The 22,446-nt window shown below is 34.0% G+C and overlaps 1 protein-coding gene across 2 annotated transcripts in view; it reads right to left on the bottom strand.

Moving 5' to 3' along the window:
- Nucleotides 1-22,446, bottom strand: part of LOC128677517 (uncharacterized protein) — a 54,183-nt gene that overhangs the window by 6,294 nt on the left and 25,443 nt on the right. For both annotated transcript variants that reach the window (XM_053758441.2, XM_053758431.2), the window contains exons 2-3: nt 13,887-13,947; nt 5,666-5,759 (exon numbers count right to left, since the gene is read on the bottom strand). In XM_053758441.2, the coding sequence (XP_053614416.1) occupies nt 5,666-5,723 (58 nt within the window). In that variant the 5' untranslated portion in view covers nt 5,724-5,759; nt 13,887-13,947. The remainder of the gene's footprint in view (nt 1-5,665; nt 5,760-13,886; nt 13,948-22,446) is intronic.

Genomic DNA, 22,446 nt, shown 5'->3' with positions numbered 1-22,446 from the left:
TACTTTCGCATTTATAATTTTAGTTGGGATACAGTTGAAACAGCCGTGGACAAAGTAACTCTACTCGTGACTCTATTATTAGTATATGCTTGTAAAAACTATATTGTACGAATAATATTAACATAAAATGAATACAAGATGCGAGAACATGTTAATGGTCTAATAGAGTATATATAGTTTTGTAATAAGTTATTTTAACTGCATGCTTTCCGAACAAAATAAAAGAAAAAACAACAACGGCGGACTTATCCCATTTAGGGATCCACAGGGCATTGTCATTGCACTGAGTATCTCTGTAATGATAGTGTATTTTATGTATTGAATAAATAAATAAATAAGTTGCACGAAAAAATTGTACAATTTAAAAGCATCCCAATCGAATAAAAGGCGCTGAGCATGTGGTAACTTTCTCTTCAGTATCAAAAAAATTCTAGAAAACCCTTAATCCCAGTTGATGTTGATGTAAACGAGGCTGTATTCAGAGCTGGCCTAGAAAACTGTGTAATCTCGTTAAGAGTATGCAAGCGTATGCTACATATGCTGCTAACAAGATTAACACTGCAAAGTGCGAGACTACAAGATAATACATTCTTTTTCGTATATGTGCATTTATGTTACCTTATATAAATAAACCTTCTTTTTGAATCACTCTATCATAAAAACCGTATCAAACTCCGTTGCGTTGTTTTAAAGATCTAAGCATACAAAGGGACAGACAGCGGGAAGCGAATTTCTTTCATATTATTTTAGTGATATGTGTAAGTGACGTCACATGCCAGCGCCATTTAGAATGGAGCGTTCGGACGATACCAATAATTATTGATTTTTATTTGGTCATATCTTTGAAAGCTTTAACTTTTTCAAAGCGATAATTTCACAAACGCTATAAGAATATTATTTATTTCCAAAAGAGAAAAATGTACATAAGATGTAAATGTGAAAAATAAAAAATTTAAGGCACAAGGTGGACTTGTCGCATATACATTACAAAGGAAAATGTGTGTTATAAAAAGTCAATTGCTTTTTCTAACAGTTTGGTCTAAAGGTTACTTTCTATATATCGGTATAATCCTTGGAGTCACATCCCTGAAGCCTTTCATATCAATAGTAGTCGTGAGCTGTTTGCGCAACTTGCCAAGGTTACTGGATATACGGCACGATGATAATGCCTACATTTAGAGCAAGGATGTTACTCAACGACGAGATTAAAAAAGGTGAAAAGAACACACATTTTAGAAATATCTCAGAAATAAGCTATAGCATCTTTAATTAAAGACTGCAGCCCGCGAATTCGCCTACGCCCGTATTTCATGATTCTAGGACCAAGGAAATAAATTGCAAAAATTCAACGTTATCATATCAACGTTGCGTCGTGCAATGACTAATAAAAACTTTTTCACAGTTGCACGAGACCCGAGTATTTTAATATAAGTAACTTATAACGAACATTTTCTCGAGAACGCTTAGACCTCTAAGTGTTAATCTAAGTGATCCTACAAGACGAGACCCGAGTATTTAATATATGTACTTAACTTATGACGAACATTTTCTTGAGAACGCTTAGACCTCTAAGTGATACTCCAAGTGATCCTACAAGGCTTCGCTTAGGAAACCCTAAAAAATGACTACAGAGTGTCACTTCTTTGTGTTGCTTATGCTGTGATACAATTCAGTTGATTGATACTGAGATAATTTTTAAGCGTAACAATAAAAATATGATGAATTGTTAAAATGTCATCACCCTAATTGCATTGCGATGCGACCGAATGAAAATTCTCGCAAAGTATTTTCATTTGCTCAAATAAAATATAGCTTAAGGCCAGAACGATATAAAAATATGGATATGAATATGTTTACATTTTCCACAGGAAACAGCGATGACATGCCAGTAGGGTAACCAAATCCTTACTTTCTTTCGTGTGGTTAGGAATAAAATATATAATGGGCATCACCTACTTATTATGATCTAAATTTTTTTCAAATCTTATTTTTTTATAAATTTCCGTAAAAATTCTAACGGCTGGTTACCCTACCCATGGGTCATTAAAAAGCAATATCTGCAGAGTTAACATGTTCACTCATAAAGTATGGATCTATGGTCCCATAAAGCCAACGACCTTACGACCCGAAGATTTCTCGACCTTTTCTTTGCCATTTAACGCTTCCATCATCACTTAGATTTATAGCAGGGATTGGTACTATTGCTATACGATATCTTTACATTGACGGTGAAAAAAAAATATTAATTTTCAGCTCTATTGTCTAATAGAGCTGAAAATGAATAGACATATTTTTTCTCCTTTTTGATCGTCTCAACTAAGTCGACATTGAGCTTCCCAGAAATGGGTAAAATAATTTATAAGAGTCAATATAAAATTATTACATATTTCTGACAAGACTTCTTGTACATCAACAGGATAAAATCATATTTCGTCTGAAAATTTCTTAAGAGTTTCACTGAATAATAAATGTGCTCCGTTAAGCGACTTGTCCGAATTATTTCGACCGTAAATGCGTCTTCCGCTTTCCTGCAATTTTCTCCAGGTGTCCTTTGAAGGCGGTAAAGGGAGAATACAATATGGCCGAAAATACATTTCAGTATTCTTTTCCGTAATGAAGGTTCTAGGAATGGTATGTATGGACGTAAGTCCATACATACCTACCATAAAAGTAATTTTATATTACTTATGTTTTTCAATAGATATATGAAATTTTGAACAATGATTTCAATTGTCCAAAGTAGATTTACACACAATAGTATTTTATTGAAATTGAATAAGGAAGAAAAAGAAAGGAGATGTGAAATGGCACTGAAAGAAGAGGGAAGATAAAGAAAGCCAACCCCATAAAGATATAGCAAACATAGGTATGCCCCGTGGACCAGAGAACAGACCAGACTAGTATCAGAGACGGGTTTTAGGCCCAATTATTTCTGCTTTTATTCCCAAAAACGGTAGGACTGACGAAGATGAAAGACTATACCACTGCTATGATTTAAAAAAACTGAATATAACATTAAGTTATCGCAGTCACATTGACACAGAAGCTTACATTTTGTAACCAAGACAATACAAACCACCAGCTGAATCTAAATTCGTTACGCTGCCAGTGGGTCACAGTGAATCACTTAGCACCAATACGTGATATTGCCTTGCAGGTCCCTCATATATATCATAAAAGAGATGCTAAACCAAATAAGAATTGTTAGTGGCATTGTGACAAGAAGATGGTCCATCTTAAAGCTGTCAGTTCTCTGGCAAATTGATAATTATACGACACGATTAATAATTAAAACCAGCCGTTTCGAGGGGAAATATTTAAAAGAAATTCTTTAGATCTTAAGAACTAGTACCATCAAATTCTAGTAGGTTTAAGAAGACTGATTTGTGATAATTAATATTTTAAAACTGATAGCGAAATTAAGTAAATATAGCTACTTAGAGTTAAAATATATTATATATCCTTTTATGTAAGAAAATATGGAAAAAATCTTATACAACAGCATTTTTTTTACCTGGACGATGTATTCTTTTTCTGGCATAATGTTTCTTAAACTTGAAGTAACTTTAAACAATTCCTTTTTTTACTTTTTTGCCCACATAAATACTTGGTAACTAATTTGCGAGCTACTGAATAATGTAGGCAGTCCTTAGAGCTCCGTTTGAAAGATTTGGTATGCAAACAGGAACACCTCGTGTATCGCAGACTCTCACATAGCTATTTGAATACTTCACACGGCTGGTGTTACTCCGAACTAGTTTTGTGTTGAGAACAAATAAGTACAGTGTCAGAATGTAGACTATCAAAATCCTAAATAACCATGGGCTTATTGCTCTACGTTTTGGTTCATTTTTTTTCCTTCCAATTACTTGTTATGTTGGAAGCATTGGAAGAATCCTTTTCTACATTGCACGCCTGTCTCTTATTTGTTGCTATTTCTGTTCTTTTTTTTCAATAATCTGTAGTATTATAGAAATAAATAAATCAAAAGCAGATATTGAACTGAAGTCGATTTGCCTTTAATTTGTCGCTTAAATTTATTAAAGGAAAGGACTAGAGGACTTTAATGTACAAGTACAAAGTACCCATATAAAAAAAATCACATCAAGTCGTTTCTCAAAGAGACTTTGAAAATTCTTGATGTCATGTCTTTTTAATTTCTGCATTTGTATCAACAAAACTTTCGATGCCCATATGTGTAGGGTCTACATAGTATTTTTATGTCAGCAAATGTATACGCTAACATGGTAACAACAGACAGGCTCATGTTTACGTATATGCCATGCGGTGTGGAGTGTTGGCAAACGACTATTTCTCAGACCTGTTCCCAGCTAATGTTTTAATTTAAACTTTTATGAGTTGCCCCGAAGTTGTACCTAATGTGACGGTAAAAGGGTTTCGAAGTTTCTACATTTATAACGTCGCAAAGACAACACCAATTCAAGGTTAAACATTTTATGAAACGTCTATGTTTTCTCCGATTAAAAAAAAATCTATATCAATATAATAATAAAGATTTACCATTATGTAGAAAAGAAGGAAATGTCAAATGATAATGAATTTATATATTTAATATTAAAGCTATTACTTCCAGCAACACAATACACTGATTTGAAATTGACATCAGAAACAACTTCGGAAAACGAAGATAACTTTCATTTAAAAAAGTTGAGACTGCAGTTTAGTTTAAAAACGTTTGACTAAAGAGTTTTTTAAAAAGATGTTTTTTGCTTTTTTGTTATTGGAAACTTAATTCGTTTTCGGAGCCAAATGAATTTGTCGAGGTTGTTCTAACTAGAGCAACTTTGTAACGAACTGAATACGGTTTCCCAATTAAGCCCCTAATGAAGAGTTTAATTAGTTTTACAGCGGGAAAACCAACAACTACGCAGTAAAATGTTATCAAGTACACGTCTTTGTGATCAGAAACGTAGAGGAAAATAGTTTGTTTAAAATAAATCAAATTAATTATTCCAATAAATGTAGAGCCAAGTTCACCGCAGGTAGAAGAGGGAAAAGAAAGCCAATTTCATAGGTGAAAGAATAAAACAAGACACAGGACATGTCATATAGGGAGGTAATAGTTATTTAATTGATTGTATATCATTGAAATGTAATAATTTTCATACAATAAACGTTATGTATACTTTCTGACTCAACATTTCGATATACTTTTAGAGAATAGCTACTGCTAATAAAAATCACTATATTTAGAGCATATGATTATAACGAGCGATTGATTGAGACGAGTGCCCTCACAACTTCCGTCGATGCATATGTATGAGTTGAAATGGAATTAGTCCTTCGTTAGGAGAGCGACTGTATGGAACGACATGCAGAGATTGACGACGACTTCTGGGAAGCAGAATATGTAATCATTTTGCAAGAACTCACAACATATCCACGACCAAAGATTGACTGTTAGATTGTGCTTTTAGCTTAAGTCCACCTATTTTACTTTAACGAATTCTATTTTTCTATTATATACCATTTAAGTAAATAAAGAAATTTCCAAAGCTTTATCATCAGAAAATGTCAGACACGCGGCCAGTTGTAAAATCATAATCTTCAGAATTGTACGCTTTATTTATTACGCTAAACTCGGGCTATCGCACCCTCACAACCTGGAATGTAACCACGCGAATATGAGCGAGAGGACACTTACCAACAGCTACGAGCAGCGTCGTCACCCAGAACCAGTGCATCCACCAGTGCAACGTCATGACGGCAGCGTTTTGGCGGCGGGGGGAAACTGCGACCTGTGACAAAATTATTATTTCCATTAGTGGAACACTAGATCGAAACAAATAGCCTTTTAATCTTCATAACTAATTTTCTGCTCTTTTATTTTCGACCTCCTTGTTTTAAGGCTTTAAGTGAAGCGTAACTTACATAGACATACAGTGAAAGTAATATAAATAAACTTTTATAATAGTTCTAAAGTGGGGTAATTTAGGTGGCTAATGAGATAATTAAATAAGAATAAGATTAACTGCATAATCATGAATACATTTATATATAATAATACCTAGGCGTGGGTAAACTCAATACAATTTTTATATAATTCAAGCAAGAGAATAACAAAACATTGCAGATACCTTTATCCCTTACGACCCCAAGGGACACGCACTCAGTGAAAGGCCAAAAAATTTAATCAGAATAAAATGAAGGTTGCCAGTTACTTGCCATAAAAATGCAACCTGGGAGAATTCCAATTGTAGACTAATCAAACGAAAAAGAAAACATTTTTACAGTAACAAAACTTTTGCTGGCACCCTTTTTATCTCGACTTTAATATCCTGATATAAAAATTTACAACGAAAACTTTAAGCTTCATTTTAAATTTTTAATGGAATTTTTATCACCTTGTTTTAATTAATGAAGATAATCTAACCAAGCATTTTGATCCAAATTTTATTTTAAGATTAGTGCAGATGGGTGCAATATATTTTCAGAAAATACTTTCGGGTCATTCTTTGTTTGTTTTATTATTTAACCTTAGACATACGAAATATACATTCCAAAGCAAAATTCAAATCTATATATTTGGTAGTTCTGCGTCAGTCATCGTTTGGCTTAGTTCCTAGTATTTAAGTTTATATTTTGTTGTTAAAATTTACAAGAAAGTGTTCATAAGCCTTGATAGATAAACACACTAGACTGTAGTGTAGTCAACGCATCAACTATACCAAAATAATCATCATTTGTTATGATACGCGATAGTACAGAGTATAATAAAGCGAGGAAAGTTAACTTCAACGTTATTAGTCTATTAAAAAGTTACAATCTGAAAAAAATTAAGCCTGACATATAAGCCACGAGAAAACCAAGGTCGTTGCTGTACATATGACGTTGTAACAAATAAGACCATTATGCCCAATGTTTTAAACATATAAGGAGTCGCAGACCGTGAAGCCATTAGATTTTGGGCTCAAACGCCTCGGCCCGATGCGCTTGAGGTGCGCCTGCGCCGTCACTAAGTTTACTTAGGCCTTGTTTGAATACAATTTGAACTGAAACGCGGCGATGGAGATCATTTTAAGCATGTTCACAATTTTTTAAAATTACGCTGTGTACGAAAAATAAAAGTGCAAAATATTGAACAATATTGTTAGTAATCATTTGCATTCCATGTAATGATACAGACAATAGCATAAGCTCTTGAAAAGTTAAAAGAATTTGCTAAATTGCCGTCGTTGTTTGCATTGGACGATATTTTTCTAACTCGCTTATGAATCAAGCGGTTTTGATGACCAATTTTTAAAGACAGACTGATGTTTTTGGCAAACTTATTATTTTTAGTACGGGTGGGTTATAATGTGACAAAGTTAACTTCTCGAGTTTAAATAATGTATTCGTACGTAGGTTGTCATCAAGATTTAGAATACGACGTGCTCCTCGATGCATTAAAAATAGCCTTACATTAAATAGCTCTATCATGCCAATTGCGGACCATGTCAGTACAATTACTAATTACAGTGTTACTTTCATAAAATATTGTTGTTTTTAATTGACGCAATTTACTTCCAGATTAGCCTCGATATCTTTCGAGGGAATTAAGGCCTTTATTAATGTAATATTATACATCCATTATGATAATGGAATCTTGTTGGTTTCCTGTGAAATAGGGCTTAACTTTTTAATTCGGAGTCGCTTTAATTTCCGTCGCTCTCTTTTGGTAGACTTTTTTCTTATGAATAAATTTTGTAATTTGTTAGTGTGGTGGTATACATATAAGAGTACAACAAACTAACCAAATTAATTGCGAATTAATCGCTGCGGCATAAAAAATCGCAGGACTTGACATGTGATCGATAGTACAGTTATATTCAATTGGATGTTATTGACCTTATAATAGATCTCATTTATTTTTTTAAATGAAATTTATTATTAGATTAGACTAAATTATTATTTCCATCCAACTACGCGTGTAAATTAACAATAATAGGGTCAAAGTATACAAATAATACGAAACACAGATGTTGAAACAAGGATATTTTATAAATTCTCTTTTGGTTGCCTATCGCATATCAAAATGGTGCCAAAAACACAAGAACACGATCGTACAATGACTTCACTTAAGGTACATTTATACTAAACGAACGAACATCAGCAAGAGCATTCAAATAGTGCATTGCTTTGTTCGAGTAGCGTTTAAACCAAAGGAAAACTAAAGCATGTGGCTGTCCAACCAATGGTTGGTTATAGCTTGACAGCATGTCCGGACCGGGCAAGACTGAAGAGCCAGGCATGGGGAATAAGCATTCGCTTGATGTAAATCAGCCTGAACAAAACACAAGCCCTTCGCATGCTGTATCGAAATTTACGCCAAGCGAACGAGCATTCCTAGAATATTCCTAGAATCTGATAGAACCACGAAAAATTCTCTATATCTGTTTAAACTAACATCATTTGTCGAATCGGGATACAATGAGCTCAATGTGCACTCGCTCGTTTAGTGTAAATACACCTTTACCCCAGATCCCGAAATGCTCAGTGAGTAAGGACAATGGCCCATTGTGTAGAAGAGAGAGGAGGCTTCTTGTCCTTGTGTTCTGGCCATCTCAGTCAGCCGGCCTGGTGTACGCTGTTGATCATGCTAAAGAACTGGCTTTTATTTAGGATATATTTTTGATAGCATGTGTAGGATTTTGATAACATTTTAGATATAGAGAAATTGTAATGATTGCTGAATTGAAGTGTCAGGCACAACTAAATATGGAAATATATTTGTTTCACGCATACTCATTGTGTGTATATGATTATGAAGAAACACAATCATCTGTGTCATTATAGAAAATGGTATGATTGAGTCAGGAGTGTAACTAAACATGACTATATTGTTGGTAAATACGTACGGATACGGATCAAATATATTTTTTAAACAAACTAGGTCGCAAAGAAAATCTGGGTTATTTGTTGGTTGGTTTTTAAAAGGGCCAGTGGTTCTCAAAGTTGGTTTGAGTTGTCACAGACACGCAAAGGCAAAGAGATGCGGTTTTATTTCACGTCTAAAATAACGCGTGGAGCCGTTTTCTTTGACGTACACGGAATGAAGCTGAGTCTTACTTTACACTTTCTTGACATTAGGGTTGGCAGATTACAGAATTTTTTTTTTGTTAGACAAATAAAAATAACCCCGACTTTCAATATTCATTTCGCAACTTTTGAACGGCTGAACCGATTTTTACCATATCTAAGAACCACCGCATAAAAATTAGCTATTAAACAAAAAGAAACCGTATTCAAATCGGTTCACCCGTGACGAGCTACGGTGCCACGTACACAGACAGACAGACAGACACATTTAGCGGTCAAACTTATAACACCGCTCTTTTCGCGTCGGTGGTTAAAAACAGACTTAAAGCCTGGGGCTTGGAGCTGGGACCAACCAAGCGGCTCTAATGGTTTTTTATGATATTTCTTGCTTCCATGCTGGTCTGGGATCGAAAGAAACACATTTTTTTTATACTATCAAGCAGGCAAACAGGCAGATATGCCAGCTGCTTCTCAATTAATTAAAGTTTCTATTTCTGAGTGTAATCTACCAATAAGCATCAGCTATAAATATGGCCTTTCGGTCTCGCGACTCTTGGCTTCTGAAAGACATTTAATAAAAAGCTGAACTGTAAGTCAATGTCTGATGATAACTTAAAAATGGGAGAAAAGTGCTAGATTTTTCACTTGATCTATGTGAAAGGAACAACAGCGAAATGTTTAGGCATCTTAAAAATATACCTACAAGAAGATCTACTTTCGAAAAAAAAAACAATTTTATTTAAACACATGCTTTTATCCCCACATCGCTTAGGTATTCGCCCATTTGACATTTTTAGGTGAATGCCGACGTGACTATGTGGACAATTCTGCAATAACATTACTTTAGCGTAGGCGTGCTTGCTTCAATGTGTTTAGAATTCTGTAGTATACGTTGGCAAAACGGTAGAGGTAGAATACGACCTAAATAGGTTTCAAGTGAGCATTGCCCGATCTTATCGTGTAGCAATAACAAGGGAAGATGTTGTGGGAGTTGATATAATATAGAGAATATTTCGAGTTCCAGGAATCTTTTGAAATTAAGATCATTTGGTTTTTAACTATTCTAATAAATAGTGATGTAGTTAACGCTATCTATATGTTATGCTGGCTATCAAGTCAATATCTTTATCGTAATAATGCGTTGTCATGGGAAAGGACTTGAAAAAGTTCACCTCTGTAAGATTTGATACAAGAAAACTTCAGGACAGGTGAAACTAAATAAAAGCTTGTGGAGAAATTTGGAACAAAACGTATTTTTTGCTGCAGTGTAATTTGCCAACCCTACAGACAAAGTGTTACATTTCTTAGTATCTGCGCCCTTCACAATAAACAATGGAAGACGCCACTGCAGAACGTATGCTTGTTACATTCTAATTTTAGCGCTCCTAGATAAGTCTGAAGTCACACCTGAGTCTTGTTGAAGTACAGTCTTTCTTTCTCACAGTTTGTGTCATTGCTAACACTGGTATCATATTTATTCAAGTCGTCTAAATTCAAAATTCTAATTAAAATTGATTTATTCAGAAATTAGACCTTCACAGGAACTTTTTCTCGTCAATATTTATAGTTATTTCTCACAAGCTACAAACTACTGGTATCTAAGGTATTCGTGAGACATGACATTGACTTATTATGAAGAACAGTAAACTGTAAGAAGTAATCTAGGGTAGGGAGGATAATTAAATATAACCGACACTTAAAGATTTTCGCCTCTTAGTAGAGTTAGCGAGAAGAAGTCGCACATAGTTTCCCTTTCATTGTTTTAAATAATAAGTAAAATATATATAAGAAGGAGGATGTACACACAAGATCATGTTGGCTGTGAATCGGAACGGTGTTTGAGAAGATTATGGCAAGCGAATTATTTTCATTTGGCAAAATAACCTAACAAATGAACAATCTCGTGTCGTCGGTTTTTGTAGATTTTAATAACAACGCTTGTGATCTGTACCATATGTTTCATGTCTCACCAATCAAAGTCGATCAGAGTAACATTTTTATATATTTTGTTCTTCAGTTTAGAGTTTAGCTAGGTACGCAGTTATATTGAAAGTTATTCGTAAAGAGAAGCTTGTGAAAAGAAATGGCTTGTAAGAAGATTTAATTCAGCGGGGTCAATTTGCCGTGACGAAAGACTGAAGGAGACTAAAACGCCCTCTGCCGAGATGGATTGCCTTAAACTTGAGTCGTGTTGTTGACCCTTTCTTTAACGAAGTCTGTCGTCGGGAAAGGGTTGTGAAAAATGATCAGTGACAAGGACAGTTGAAATTATTTCAACGTATTATTATATATGGACATGGAGTTAGAGACCTCAAAGAAAGTTCAGGATATGTGTTATGGGATACTAATTTATACGATACACTTTTTATATATGTATTTGTGTATATTTTATATATGTAATATATGTATTCACTTCCTTCATGGACATCAAAAATATATAAATGACTCGATTCGACACGACTATATATACACACAATATCACCTTTTACACTTAGGCACATTATGTCGAATGGCACGCTTTGGATCTATTCAAATATTTATATCTAACAAGTCAGCTTATGGAATTATGTCTGACAATCCAACATGGAAGCTTATTATGGACTTATTCGCGATGTAGAAGATGATAAAAAACTAATATTTAATGTCGGAAGTGCACGGAACAAAAGATCATTATATTATGACAGACAACTGTGAGACGGTTGCATTCTGAAAATCGACGCTTTGTTTTTCTACGTAGAGCTCGGCCACACAGGAAGTTGCTAACAAGAAGACAAAACAAAAAAATAAAACATTATTATCTCGTTTCAACCGGCCGGTAAACCACCAGGCCGCTGGTCAGGTGACATTGTTTTGGGTCATGGGAAAGCGATGGTAGAGACTGGCACAGGAGCGTAGGAAGTGGCGCGAAAAAAGGTAGGTCTATATCCAGCAGATGTTTGATATAGTCTGAAAATTATGACAATGATGTTGATCACGTTTCAATTATGCTTTGATATTAGCAGAATATTACTATTCAATCAAGATCAAATATTTCTAAAATCTGATTCTTCTAATCACATAAGGGACTTAATTATCCATACTAATATTATAAAGAGAACAGATCCATACTAATATTATAAAGAGGACTTCAATGAAATGTGGCACAGAGATAGACGAAACGTTCAGAAGTTACATAGTGGTTTGATCCGAGCGAAGCAGGGAAGGGCCACTAGTATTAAATATGATAGAACATGTAGACGCTATTAATTAACACTATCGCATTAACTCCAGCTATCAGCAGCAGGCTAAATTATATCGCGCTGGCGACTCTCCAAGGAGGCAATGAACTAATAGTTTCCGATCAAATTGCTCCGAACTGTCCACTGCATGTATATCCAGCATGACCTCTATGAGACAGTGATAGAGGCGAATTTGCTATGAATTTGGGCAGGTTTATGTGCTGCTAAGTGTACAATCACACCGGTGAACTGGAATAGATATGGCTTGTCGCATCAGATGGTTAACTTCAGATATAAACAGATACAGTATACGGTTTTAGAAATAAAAAGTTAACACAGATAAAGCATCACGTCTTTAAGAAATGCATATAGAAGACATTGTAGAAAATGTATTTGTTAATATCTCGCTTCGTTCTCCCGTGGGAACTTATAGATAAATAATACCGTACATATTAACTGACGTCATATAAAATTTCATTAAAACCGTCAGCGGTTGAACCGTGATTGTGTCACAAACATCAACAAGACTACATACAGGAAATCCATCCAAATCCTATCATATATATAAGTATTCCTAACCATATTGTGATGGTATGGAACATGGAAGTTTGCTCTTGAACTAACTCTGGTCATATAATCTCTGCTTTCGTGTTACATGACTAGTTTCAAAGCAATGTTAACATACTTAGTTAGCAACTTGAATGAACAGGAATTTAATATAAGTAGTTGATAATCTTAATACGATACCCAAGAATGGAGTTTCAGCTAACGTTAAGTCATAATCGTGTCCATAATTACAATGTGAATAGTACTTTTGGAAATGTATAAGACACGGTTTTATTAAATGTACAACAATGTAGAACAGCTGAATCTACAACTGAAATCTGATACTAATAATATAACTTGTTGTTGAATGAAGATACAGATTTCAAACTTGAAGACGTTCCGTGTAAGCATGCCGATTAAGATTTTTGCTATAGTATACTAGCAACATGATTGCCAAAATACGATAAAAATAACAAAAGTTTAAATACAATATCCGCATATATCAACATTGTCCAATAAATGTCAAAACATTTTCAAAAGCTCATTTGGAAGTGGCATTTAAATAAAACAGGTCACGAATATAAAATTGCAGAACACAAAGCAAAAACGCCTGGGTTTTTGGTTCGTTTGGCTCGCATTCATGTCGTAAACCATCACACCGACACAAGTAACACAGGATGCCATGGGATCGCTTTAAAATAGCAGGCATGTTTATCTATTCAAATTTAGTGCAATGAATATGACACTGAAGAAAATTCATATTTCTGCCAAGAACTCGCAAACATTTTCATAGTTAATGTTTATAGGTGAGCATTTAGGCTTTTCAGCATAATTAGGTTGGATTTCAAAGAACATAACATACATTCTAAGTATGATAACTAATGCGTTATGTGTATTCAGTAAGAGGCTTAATAATTCTACTTTCTGGTTCTAGAAATCGGAAATGTAAGTATCATGATTACGATTTTTTAACATGACAATATTTTTCCATTTTAAGGGCCTTCAACTCCTACACCAATAGTAGTTAGGACACCAATATTGGATGTGTAACATTACTACATAGTTTTTTAAGATGTTACTCACCGAAGGGGTTCGGCCGATTGGTTCACCGCATAAACATAGGCTGGTCAGTTGATAATGTTATCTGTAAACAAAGAAAACTTACAATTATGTAACCATTAAATGTATAAGTTTTAAGGTACCCACGGAGTTCTGAAACAGCGATAGCCAATCAACTAGGCAGGTGTAGTAATAAATTAGATGTATGAGATTCATACAGTAATTGAGAGTTCGAGGGGTCCCAGTTGTGGCCATTAAATTAGAAAATATGACTACAATCATCGTTTGAAGGAAAAGAAGCATTAGATAAACCCGAAAGACACCTACAATTCTACATACGTCGAATCCATGGCAAAAGCAAGCGCTTAGACTAAAACTTAATACAATGACATGAGCAATACTGGACAATAACGAATTAATTCAAACACAATCAACAGCTATTTTAAATATTAAGCCGCCCGTGGTCCGTGGTGAAACAGAGCAAATATTGTCTTTTTCCGGCCGATGGGGCTCTGTTTGCTCGGAGTTAAGTATTCATTGCTTGTCCACTTATTTATTCGAAGCGAGGTCAAGGTTTGCGTTGTTAAATTGCTAATGACATTAAATTCACACAATAATACTTTAAAATACTTATTCCAAATGAATATGGTAGGTATGTAATTCTTTTGGTATAAGTATAGTTTGGTATAAATATAAATTATTGGATTTTTTTAAATCTGTGCAGGTAACATTCGCAATGCTGGGACGTAATGGGTGAATATTGATGTAAATGTTAATCTAACTCCCTCACAGTCTGACATCAAAAGCAAAGGGGAAATTAAAATGGCTGTGATAATGAATCAATGTCATTTACAATCGACCTATGAACATGGATCTAAAAGTGATAATACAAATTAGCGGAACTTTAAAAAAGTGGCGTGTTACTGATTCATCCTTAGCATGTTCAATTCAATACTATAATGAAGGGAAATGATCTTAGCGAATTATCTAAATGAGGTCGACTAACCACGTTTGGTTGTTTAATGGCGCGTGTTTACGCTAATGATATTAGTATTGTATTGATATAGTATAGTTTTTATTTAGTCCTACATTTTCAGATAAACTGTTTTGCATATAGGATACGTTTATTTTGCATAGCCAACTTTAGCAACACATTTTGTTAAGTATTTATAAGTATGAATGCTGAAATTATCCTTAAACAAAACAATACAAATAGTAAACAATGTATAAAATTCCGTTATCATAACTAATGTCAATTTTGGAAATATACCCGACAACTGCGCGAATCTTTTGGCTAGCAACAAGGTTTGGATTACGTCCAAACTCGAATTGCAAACGAATGGATCACTGATAAGTATCATAGACAAAGGTATTAAAATAAATACAAAACATAACATGAAATAACAGCTACGGACTTAAATGCGTGTTCAAAACCGTATTTCTTTTCTTGCACCAAAAAATCAAATTCAGATCCAAATTCTGACAACTAACACATTCTGACAACAAGACACAACAAAGCTCTATAAGGCTAGTTAATTTGAAGATTAGTAAAGATTAGAGAATGATGATATACCTATACACTTCACAAATGAGTCACAGATAGAAGAGGCACGCACGTCTGAAAGCATTCAAACGTGTTGAGAGAAGAACTAGATGACGTCATAAAACATATTCCAGTAACCTGATCTTGACTGATCGTGTTCGTGGCTGATTCATAATTTGTATATTATTGGAGGAGCAAAACATTTTCTTACTCTTGATACCAATGTGATGAAGGTTGTAGTTGTAAGGGGTAAAAATATTAAATTGGTTTCACCCAGAACACAAAAGTATATATGTATACGAGTATATAGTAACATTCTTGTATTTCGCTTGTATTTCACATAAAATATACCTACCGAGTTATTAAACTTCAAAAAAACTATATTCCATAAACATCTACAATTTTAATAAAATCACCAATGATGAATAGGGTGATCTAATTCAGAGAACCATACTTATTATTACTAGAACAGTTAGCATTCTGAATTCTTCGTATCGCGTTTTCAAAGAAACTAATTCAGAAAATTGCATGGAATTAAGAAAATAATTGTATATTCAGAGTCCACAATATAAAGCGCGACCTTGGCTCATGTGACCATTCAATAGTTACTACATAGCTTGCAACATTAGTATAGATGTTTGCTTAGTGACACTTGTGTCATCAAAGATCTGAATAAATTTAGTTACCTCGGTGAATGATAACAACCAACGAATTTATGGGGTACAGAGATATGATAATTTGCCTCGAGTTTACATATTATAGCACTAACAAGCAACCTTTCGTAAAAGTATAACGTACATGTATTTGATTAGTAAATATGTACATAATAAATCAATCAATCAATAGCGTATATAGTTAGTTGCTTTAACATATAATTTTATCGTTAAGTGAAACTATGACACGGTGAAATAAGAGACGACTACAAATATCTCACCAATAAAGTCAACAGAGGAAACTAACTCCTTTACCAGCTCAACGATATCCGATAAACCAGATCTAGTTTTGCAACTTTCAATGTAGGTACTGACAAATTCTATTTTAGTTCGCTTGCTTTTTAACATTATCGTTACGTCTTTTGCACAAGGAATAGTCATTTACACTGTATTTATTTTTGATACTGTTAGGCTTGTTATCTGATCCAGTATATGGTAAGAGATTGTAGTTTAAATTTCTCTAAAATTGAAAACTAAAACTAACATTTAAAACAGTGTTTGTATTATCATAAAATTTTCGTTACAAGAGTAATTTTTAAACAGAAATGATACGATACTAAAACGAATATTATCTATATAACATTTTACGATCTTTTGCCTTTTATCGACTCTTGAAAAGCTCTTTTGTGCTCGTTCAATGAGTGCCAGTTGGGTGGGCGGGAAATGCGGCAATCGCCTTTTAGTCCTACGACATAAGTGCTACAATCAGGAGTTTTGATGGACGAGGTTCTGTCACTCTAGTCTTTGTTGCCATTTCCAAGTTAGAAACTATACTTTGCTGTTGACTACGTCGTGGGATTATTTAGTTGATTAATTAGATAAAGGGTTAAAATGACAGGTGATGCTAGGATTTTTCGTCTCGTATTTTTTCCCACTCCATTTACAGAGAGAAATTTGAGTTAAAATCCTAATTCGCGACAAACAAAATTTAAAAATCGAATAGATAATTTATGGAATATGATTCTATGGATTATGATCGTACCATGGAATTAGTAGTTGTACGGAGTACCTACTAACTCCATGGGTTGTACAAACAACTCGATATTTAGCACGATCGAACACATTATGTTCGCCTATAATCCCGATACAAAATGTTGTCCTAATACAAATACAAAACTTGTCTCTGTCACGTTCGAATTCAATGTCCGATTGCGTAGAATTGCGTAAAATAAGATCATTTGAGATCAATACACTGTATTGTTGCTTTCGCTTCATCCAAATTCATCCATTGGCGCACACGATTCGTGGATTGTTATGTTATGAGTGTAACACACGTAACGTTTAATCAGAATTTGCGATTAGCTTTCCCTCACTATGTTGTCACAGTCAGTTTCGAATTTAGGAAATATTTATTTTCTTGACGTTTTCGCGTCATTCATTTATACTTGAAACATTTGAAAAGTCAAGTTCAAATTTAACGTTATCGATTTAAAATTATAACGCGGTGAGAGATGATTTTTGATTGCTTAAACCAATTAAATAGTAAATCTTAATTAGAAAAACAAATTCTTGGAAATATGATTAAGAGTATTGGTGAAGAAATTAAGAATAATAGAACCGCTATTAAAATCTATACATAATGAGATATTTAATATTGAGGGCAATAAAAATAATATAAAATAATATTTTATACAAAGAGTAGAACACAAATAAGCCGTGTAAGAATCTCTGCTGCTCAGAAATCTCCAGCTTCAAGTTCATAACCTCGTTCCATACACAATTCACACTGCGTTACAAAACACGAACACAAACATTCGACATAAAGTAATAGAGATTGCTGATATCGTAACCGATATTGTGAGATTAAAATGTGTGGTCGCATTCCCATCATATCACAATGCGAACGCATGTCTAGCTATTTGATTGGTTCTACACTGGTGCAAGCAGTATGGGCCATTACAGCGTGGTAGGTGATGATATTACTCCTTATCCATCCTTATTATATTTGTGGGCATTTTAACGCCATTCATTTATATGAACCCATTGAAATGTCAAGTACAAATTTAACGTAATCGATTTAAAGTTATAATTTTAAATAACGATAAATTTAAAGAGATTGTTTTTCTATATGTGAGAGATTATTTTTTCATCGCTTTAACCAATTAACCAGACATGATAAAGCTCATATATATCGTTGTCATAAAAAAAAATCTGTCTAGTCTTGGCTTTGATTGTGTAATGCGATGGCCAACTAAGAAAAACATAGATATTCCCACGCATGCCCAAATCAAATGCGATAAACATTGTCTGTTTAGGTCAACAATTACAAAGAAATCGATTTACCGATTTCTTTGACCTAAACAGACAATGTTGAAGAAACACGTTGGAACGTGTTTCTTTAGATATATAATATGATCTATTGAAAAATAGTATTAAATATTAAATTACATACATTTGAATTTAATTTAAGCAATTATCATTATCACTAAGATAATGAGAGGGCGAACAATGTAACGAAGAACAGACAAGAATGGCACACGTGAAGAGCGGCCTCTGCTCAGCAGTGGGCAGAAATACGCTAAAATGATGATTGTGTTGACTTAAAAAACATATAATATGCAAAAAAATCTTATTATGTCATGTAGCAATTGGGATCGCTTATTAATTAAAATATATTATTATCAGAAAACAGTAAATTCTTTTGTTACATACAGGTAATCTTATTCAGCTCCAGGGGCTGACTGCGTCAAAACATACATCAAATAAAATCTTGTTAGTTTTTCTGTTGTTCGTTCGAAATTCAATAAAGAGATTTTTATAATGTAATGAAGGAGTATCATTACATTCATCCCCCGTACCTTTTACATACCTACCCACTAGGTGTGTCCTAAAAGTAAACAAAATAAATGCGGCATAAAATCTATTTCGGGGCTGGTTTTTATATGCCTGACTGCCCAAAACTGCTATGGAGGTGAACATGAGGTAATTTCGACACTGTATATAACTATGTGAACATCAAATACAACAATTATATAATGGTTACTATAATTTGTCGTACAACAACAGAATTTGGGAAGATGGTTAACGAGAGCGTGCGAAATTAGCACAACAAAATTAATGGCGACTTGTGTAACAGTTATTGGATGAAACGAATGACAACACGATCGTTAGAACCGAAACGAACTATCTAATTCATTAAGCAACATATACTGATGTAGATAGAAACAAAGAAGGAATATGTTTATTTAAGTTTGGGTTTTTAAGACAATATAAAAAAAAAACTTAAAATTAGTGCTTGTTGAGAACAAAAAACGAAATCTTAAAAATATGTTTGCTCAGAATAATCAGCAAAGTTATCATGTTTTGTGTAGGTTTTTCAAAGTAATTATTATAAAAGACCCTCTTGTCTTTACAGGAATCTACCTTAACGTTAATTTTAAATGATACCTACTTTACAGAATAAATAAGGAAAGTGCCACTTTAGGCCGGAAAACTGGGTATTTTGAACACCTGTTCCAGTAATTATTCAATTCCTTCCTTAAGGCTCAGAAGGATAAGACCTACAAAACAATACGTTTGTACACATACATATGTCACGTAGGGTAAAACCTTATTCTGAAGTAGAATTATTCCGGTTTCCTGTCACCGAGTCCCCTCTGAGAGTGCATGAATACCCATATCAAGAGATTTGCATAGACGCAGTCCGGTTTGGTCTAGACTAAACCGGATTAGTGACCGGTACAAGTATTATACAAGGAGTGCGCGGAATTGAGACCTCTCGTAAATTGTCTGGGAACGGACGGATTAAACCGTTTTCGAGTTTAAATACTAGCTAGGTTACCAGCAGGTGGGCGATTGCAAACAAGAAACGAAAAAAAAAACAAGTCACCATAACATTTACAAAACATTACAATTGTTTTTTATTACCCTATTGCATCCCATCTCCTTCCAAGCCGTTCAACCCGATGTCAAATACAAACATTTCTTTAACATTAATAATATGTATAAAAAATGAATACAACAATGTTAAGTGTAATTATCAACATTCTGAAACAGAATGTTACAAAATTCGATATTGTTGCCCTGTAGTAGAGCTATTTAATTATTTTTTCTTCGGGCCTAATGCCATATCTACTTGAGGTTTGCTTCAAATTTGATCTACTAATCTGAAATACAAATTAATTAAAATAAATGACTTTATTTTGGCCAGAGATTTCTGGCTCGCTTGAAGGCTGTGAGATATTCATGAACCACATAAAGATACACACTTTAACGCTTTTGTTCTATTAATTAGGGTTTTAGGATAAAACTTTATTTAAAATTTACTGCTACGCCTTAACCACAGTCAGATTTACTTTCGCTCAACTTATTGTAAAATACAAAAGTTATTTCGATGGTAGCGGTTAATATCGTCAGTACTACAGTTTAGCACCCATAGTAATTTTAGAAATAGGCATTATTGGTTATCTACATGATGTAGCTGAGGGATCACGAAGAGGGTAAAAAGTCACTAATAGAATAAAGCTTAATCAGTTTAAAACTAAATCTCCAAAAATCCGCGAATATCGTACCTATGAGGCGACTAAGCCTAGGCAGCTGATTACCAAATTTCAACAAATTAATAGCTTTGTTTAATATTTACACCATCCAGTAGTGATTTTTAACAAAATCGCCCACATCTTGCTAAATAGTTATTGCAAGTGCTCTACAGACATAAACATCGTTTAGTGAAAAATTTAATCGTATATACGTTCGCACCATGATTCGGTATTTTTATCTCTTTGATCTTATTTTTTTAGGAATCCAAGGTAAGTGGATATATTCTTCCAACTCAACAGTATAATAAACATGTACCTACGGTTTTGGAAACAACTTCTATTAGCAGAAGCATAACCAGTAAATGATCCGACGTATGAATTTGAAACATAAACACAGACACGCAAATCATCAAGTTACCGCAGCTCCTTTAAAATGCTCAAACATTTGGCGTAACCTAGTTAAAACTGGCACCGAATGATAAGATACAACCAAGTCGTTCAATAAATGAATTTACATGAGAACATTATGCGTAAAACATGAAATTACTACAACGTAATGATCTATATCAATAATACCGTCTAATGTTAAACTATTTATACTAAAATAATGAAGTGGAAAGATTTTCACGTTTGTAACGGATAAACTCAAAATTTAATTTGGCATATAAATAGATTTTCATGGGTAACATAGGCTACCTTTTAGCGCTTCACGCGAACGAAGTCACGGACAACCGTTAGTTATTGAATGCAGAGACGCTAATTTGCAATGCAAATAAGGTCTCAAGGACTGTCGTTAGATTGTTCATATTTACATTTAACACGAATATGATGATTCAATTTGCAAAGCTCATTATGATCCTCGGCACGTGCGTGCGATTCGCAAAATACCACTGCTGATTTGTCCATAATATTCCTAATGGCTCTTAATATGTCTTATCACAATTAGGGCGCTTAACATGTATAAGGAGAATTAACAAGTGCAAATTACATCAATTTTACAAAGATTTTTTGAAATTTAGGGTTCTGTGAAATCACAAAAAGGTTGTGAGAAATTACGCAAGACTTTATCGTTATTAGTCATTGATTCAATCAATACTGTATTGATGAGTGAAATATAAAAAAAAACAAGCAAAGAACCGAGAAGATTTGTCTTTCACAGGCAAATAACATTATTCCGATGCTTCTGTTTATTTCCCTTTTCTCTTCCACGCCTACAATAAATAAAAGCGAAACATTTGATTATCAGAACGGCGATCGAACAATTTATTTTACGGTAGGTACTTGTTCCAAGTTTCGGATACACATCCAGAAACTTTATTGTACCACCCTTCCTCCCCTGGGAGACATGCTCACCGTGGTTTCTCGCTCGAGTGTTTAATTTTATTCTAAGCAAGATTTCAGTCGCAAAAAAGGTAAGGCGATTGATATTCAAAGAAAGACAAGAGAAAGAGCAACGTACACATATTTCTCAACAGTTTCCCCCATTTGATTAACGCTTTGCACCTTTTGCCTCGGAAGTAACAGTATCCTTATCCACAGTCACAAACAAGCCGCTTTAAATTTCAAGGGTTTCGATGTCGGTAGATAGCGCCTGGTCAATGTCGCGCATTGTCTGATTATCTACTACTCGGGTAAAAGTCAAGACCTTGTATTTGTTTTGGTATATAAAGAAATAGGGTTGTTGCAAACTACTACTAATATATAGTAGTATGGCATGAATGTAATGTTAAATTATGTGTTTAGATAGAGCTAAAGGTTGCTATGTTTATAGATTACCTAATATTGATGAAAATAGATCAAATTAACTAGTTAAGATAAAGAAAAAAAAGTATGACGCAGTGCAGCAAAGG

Source organism: Plodia interpunctella, chromosome 2, assembly GCF_027563975.2.
Source record: "Plodia interpunctella isolate USDA-ARS_2022_Savannah chromosome 2, ilPloInte3.2, whole genome shotgun sequence".
NCBI lineage: Eukaryota > Metazoa > Arthropoda > Insecta > Lepidoptera > Pyralidae > Plodia > Plodia interpunctella.
This window is presented reverse-complemented; position numbering and strand designations above follow the sequence as displayed.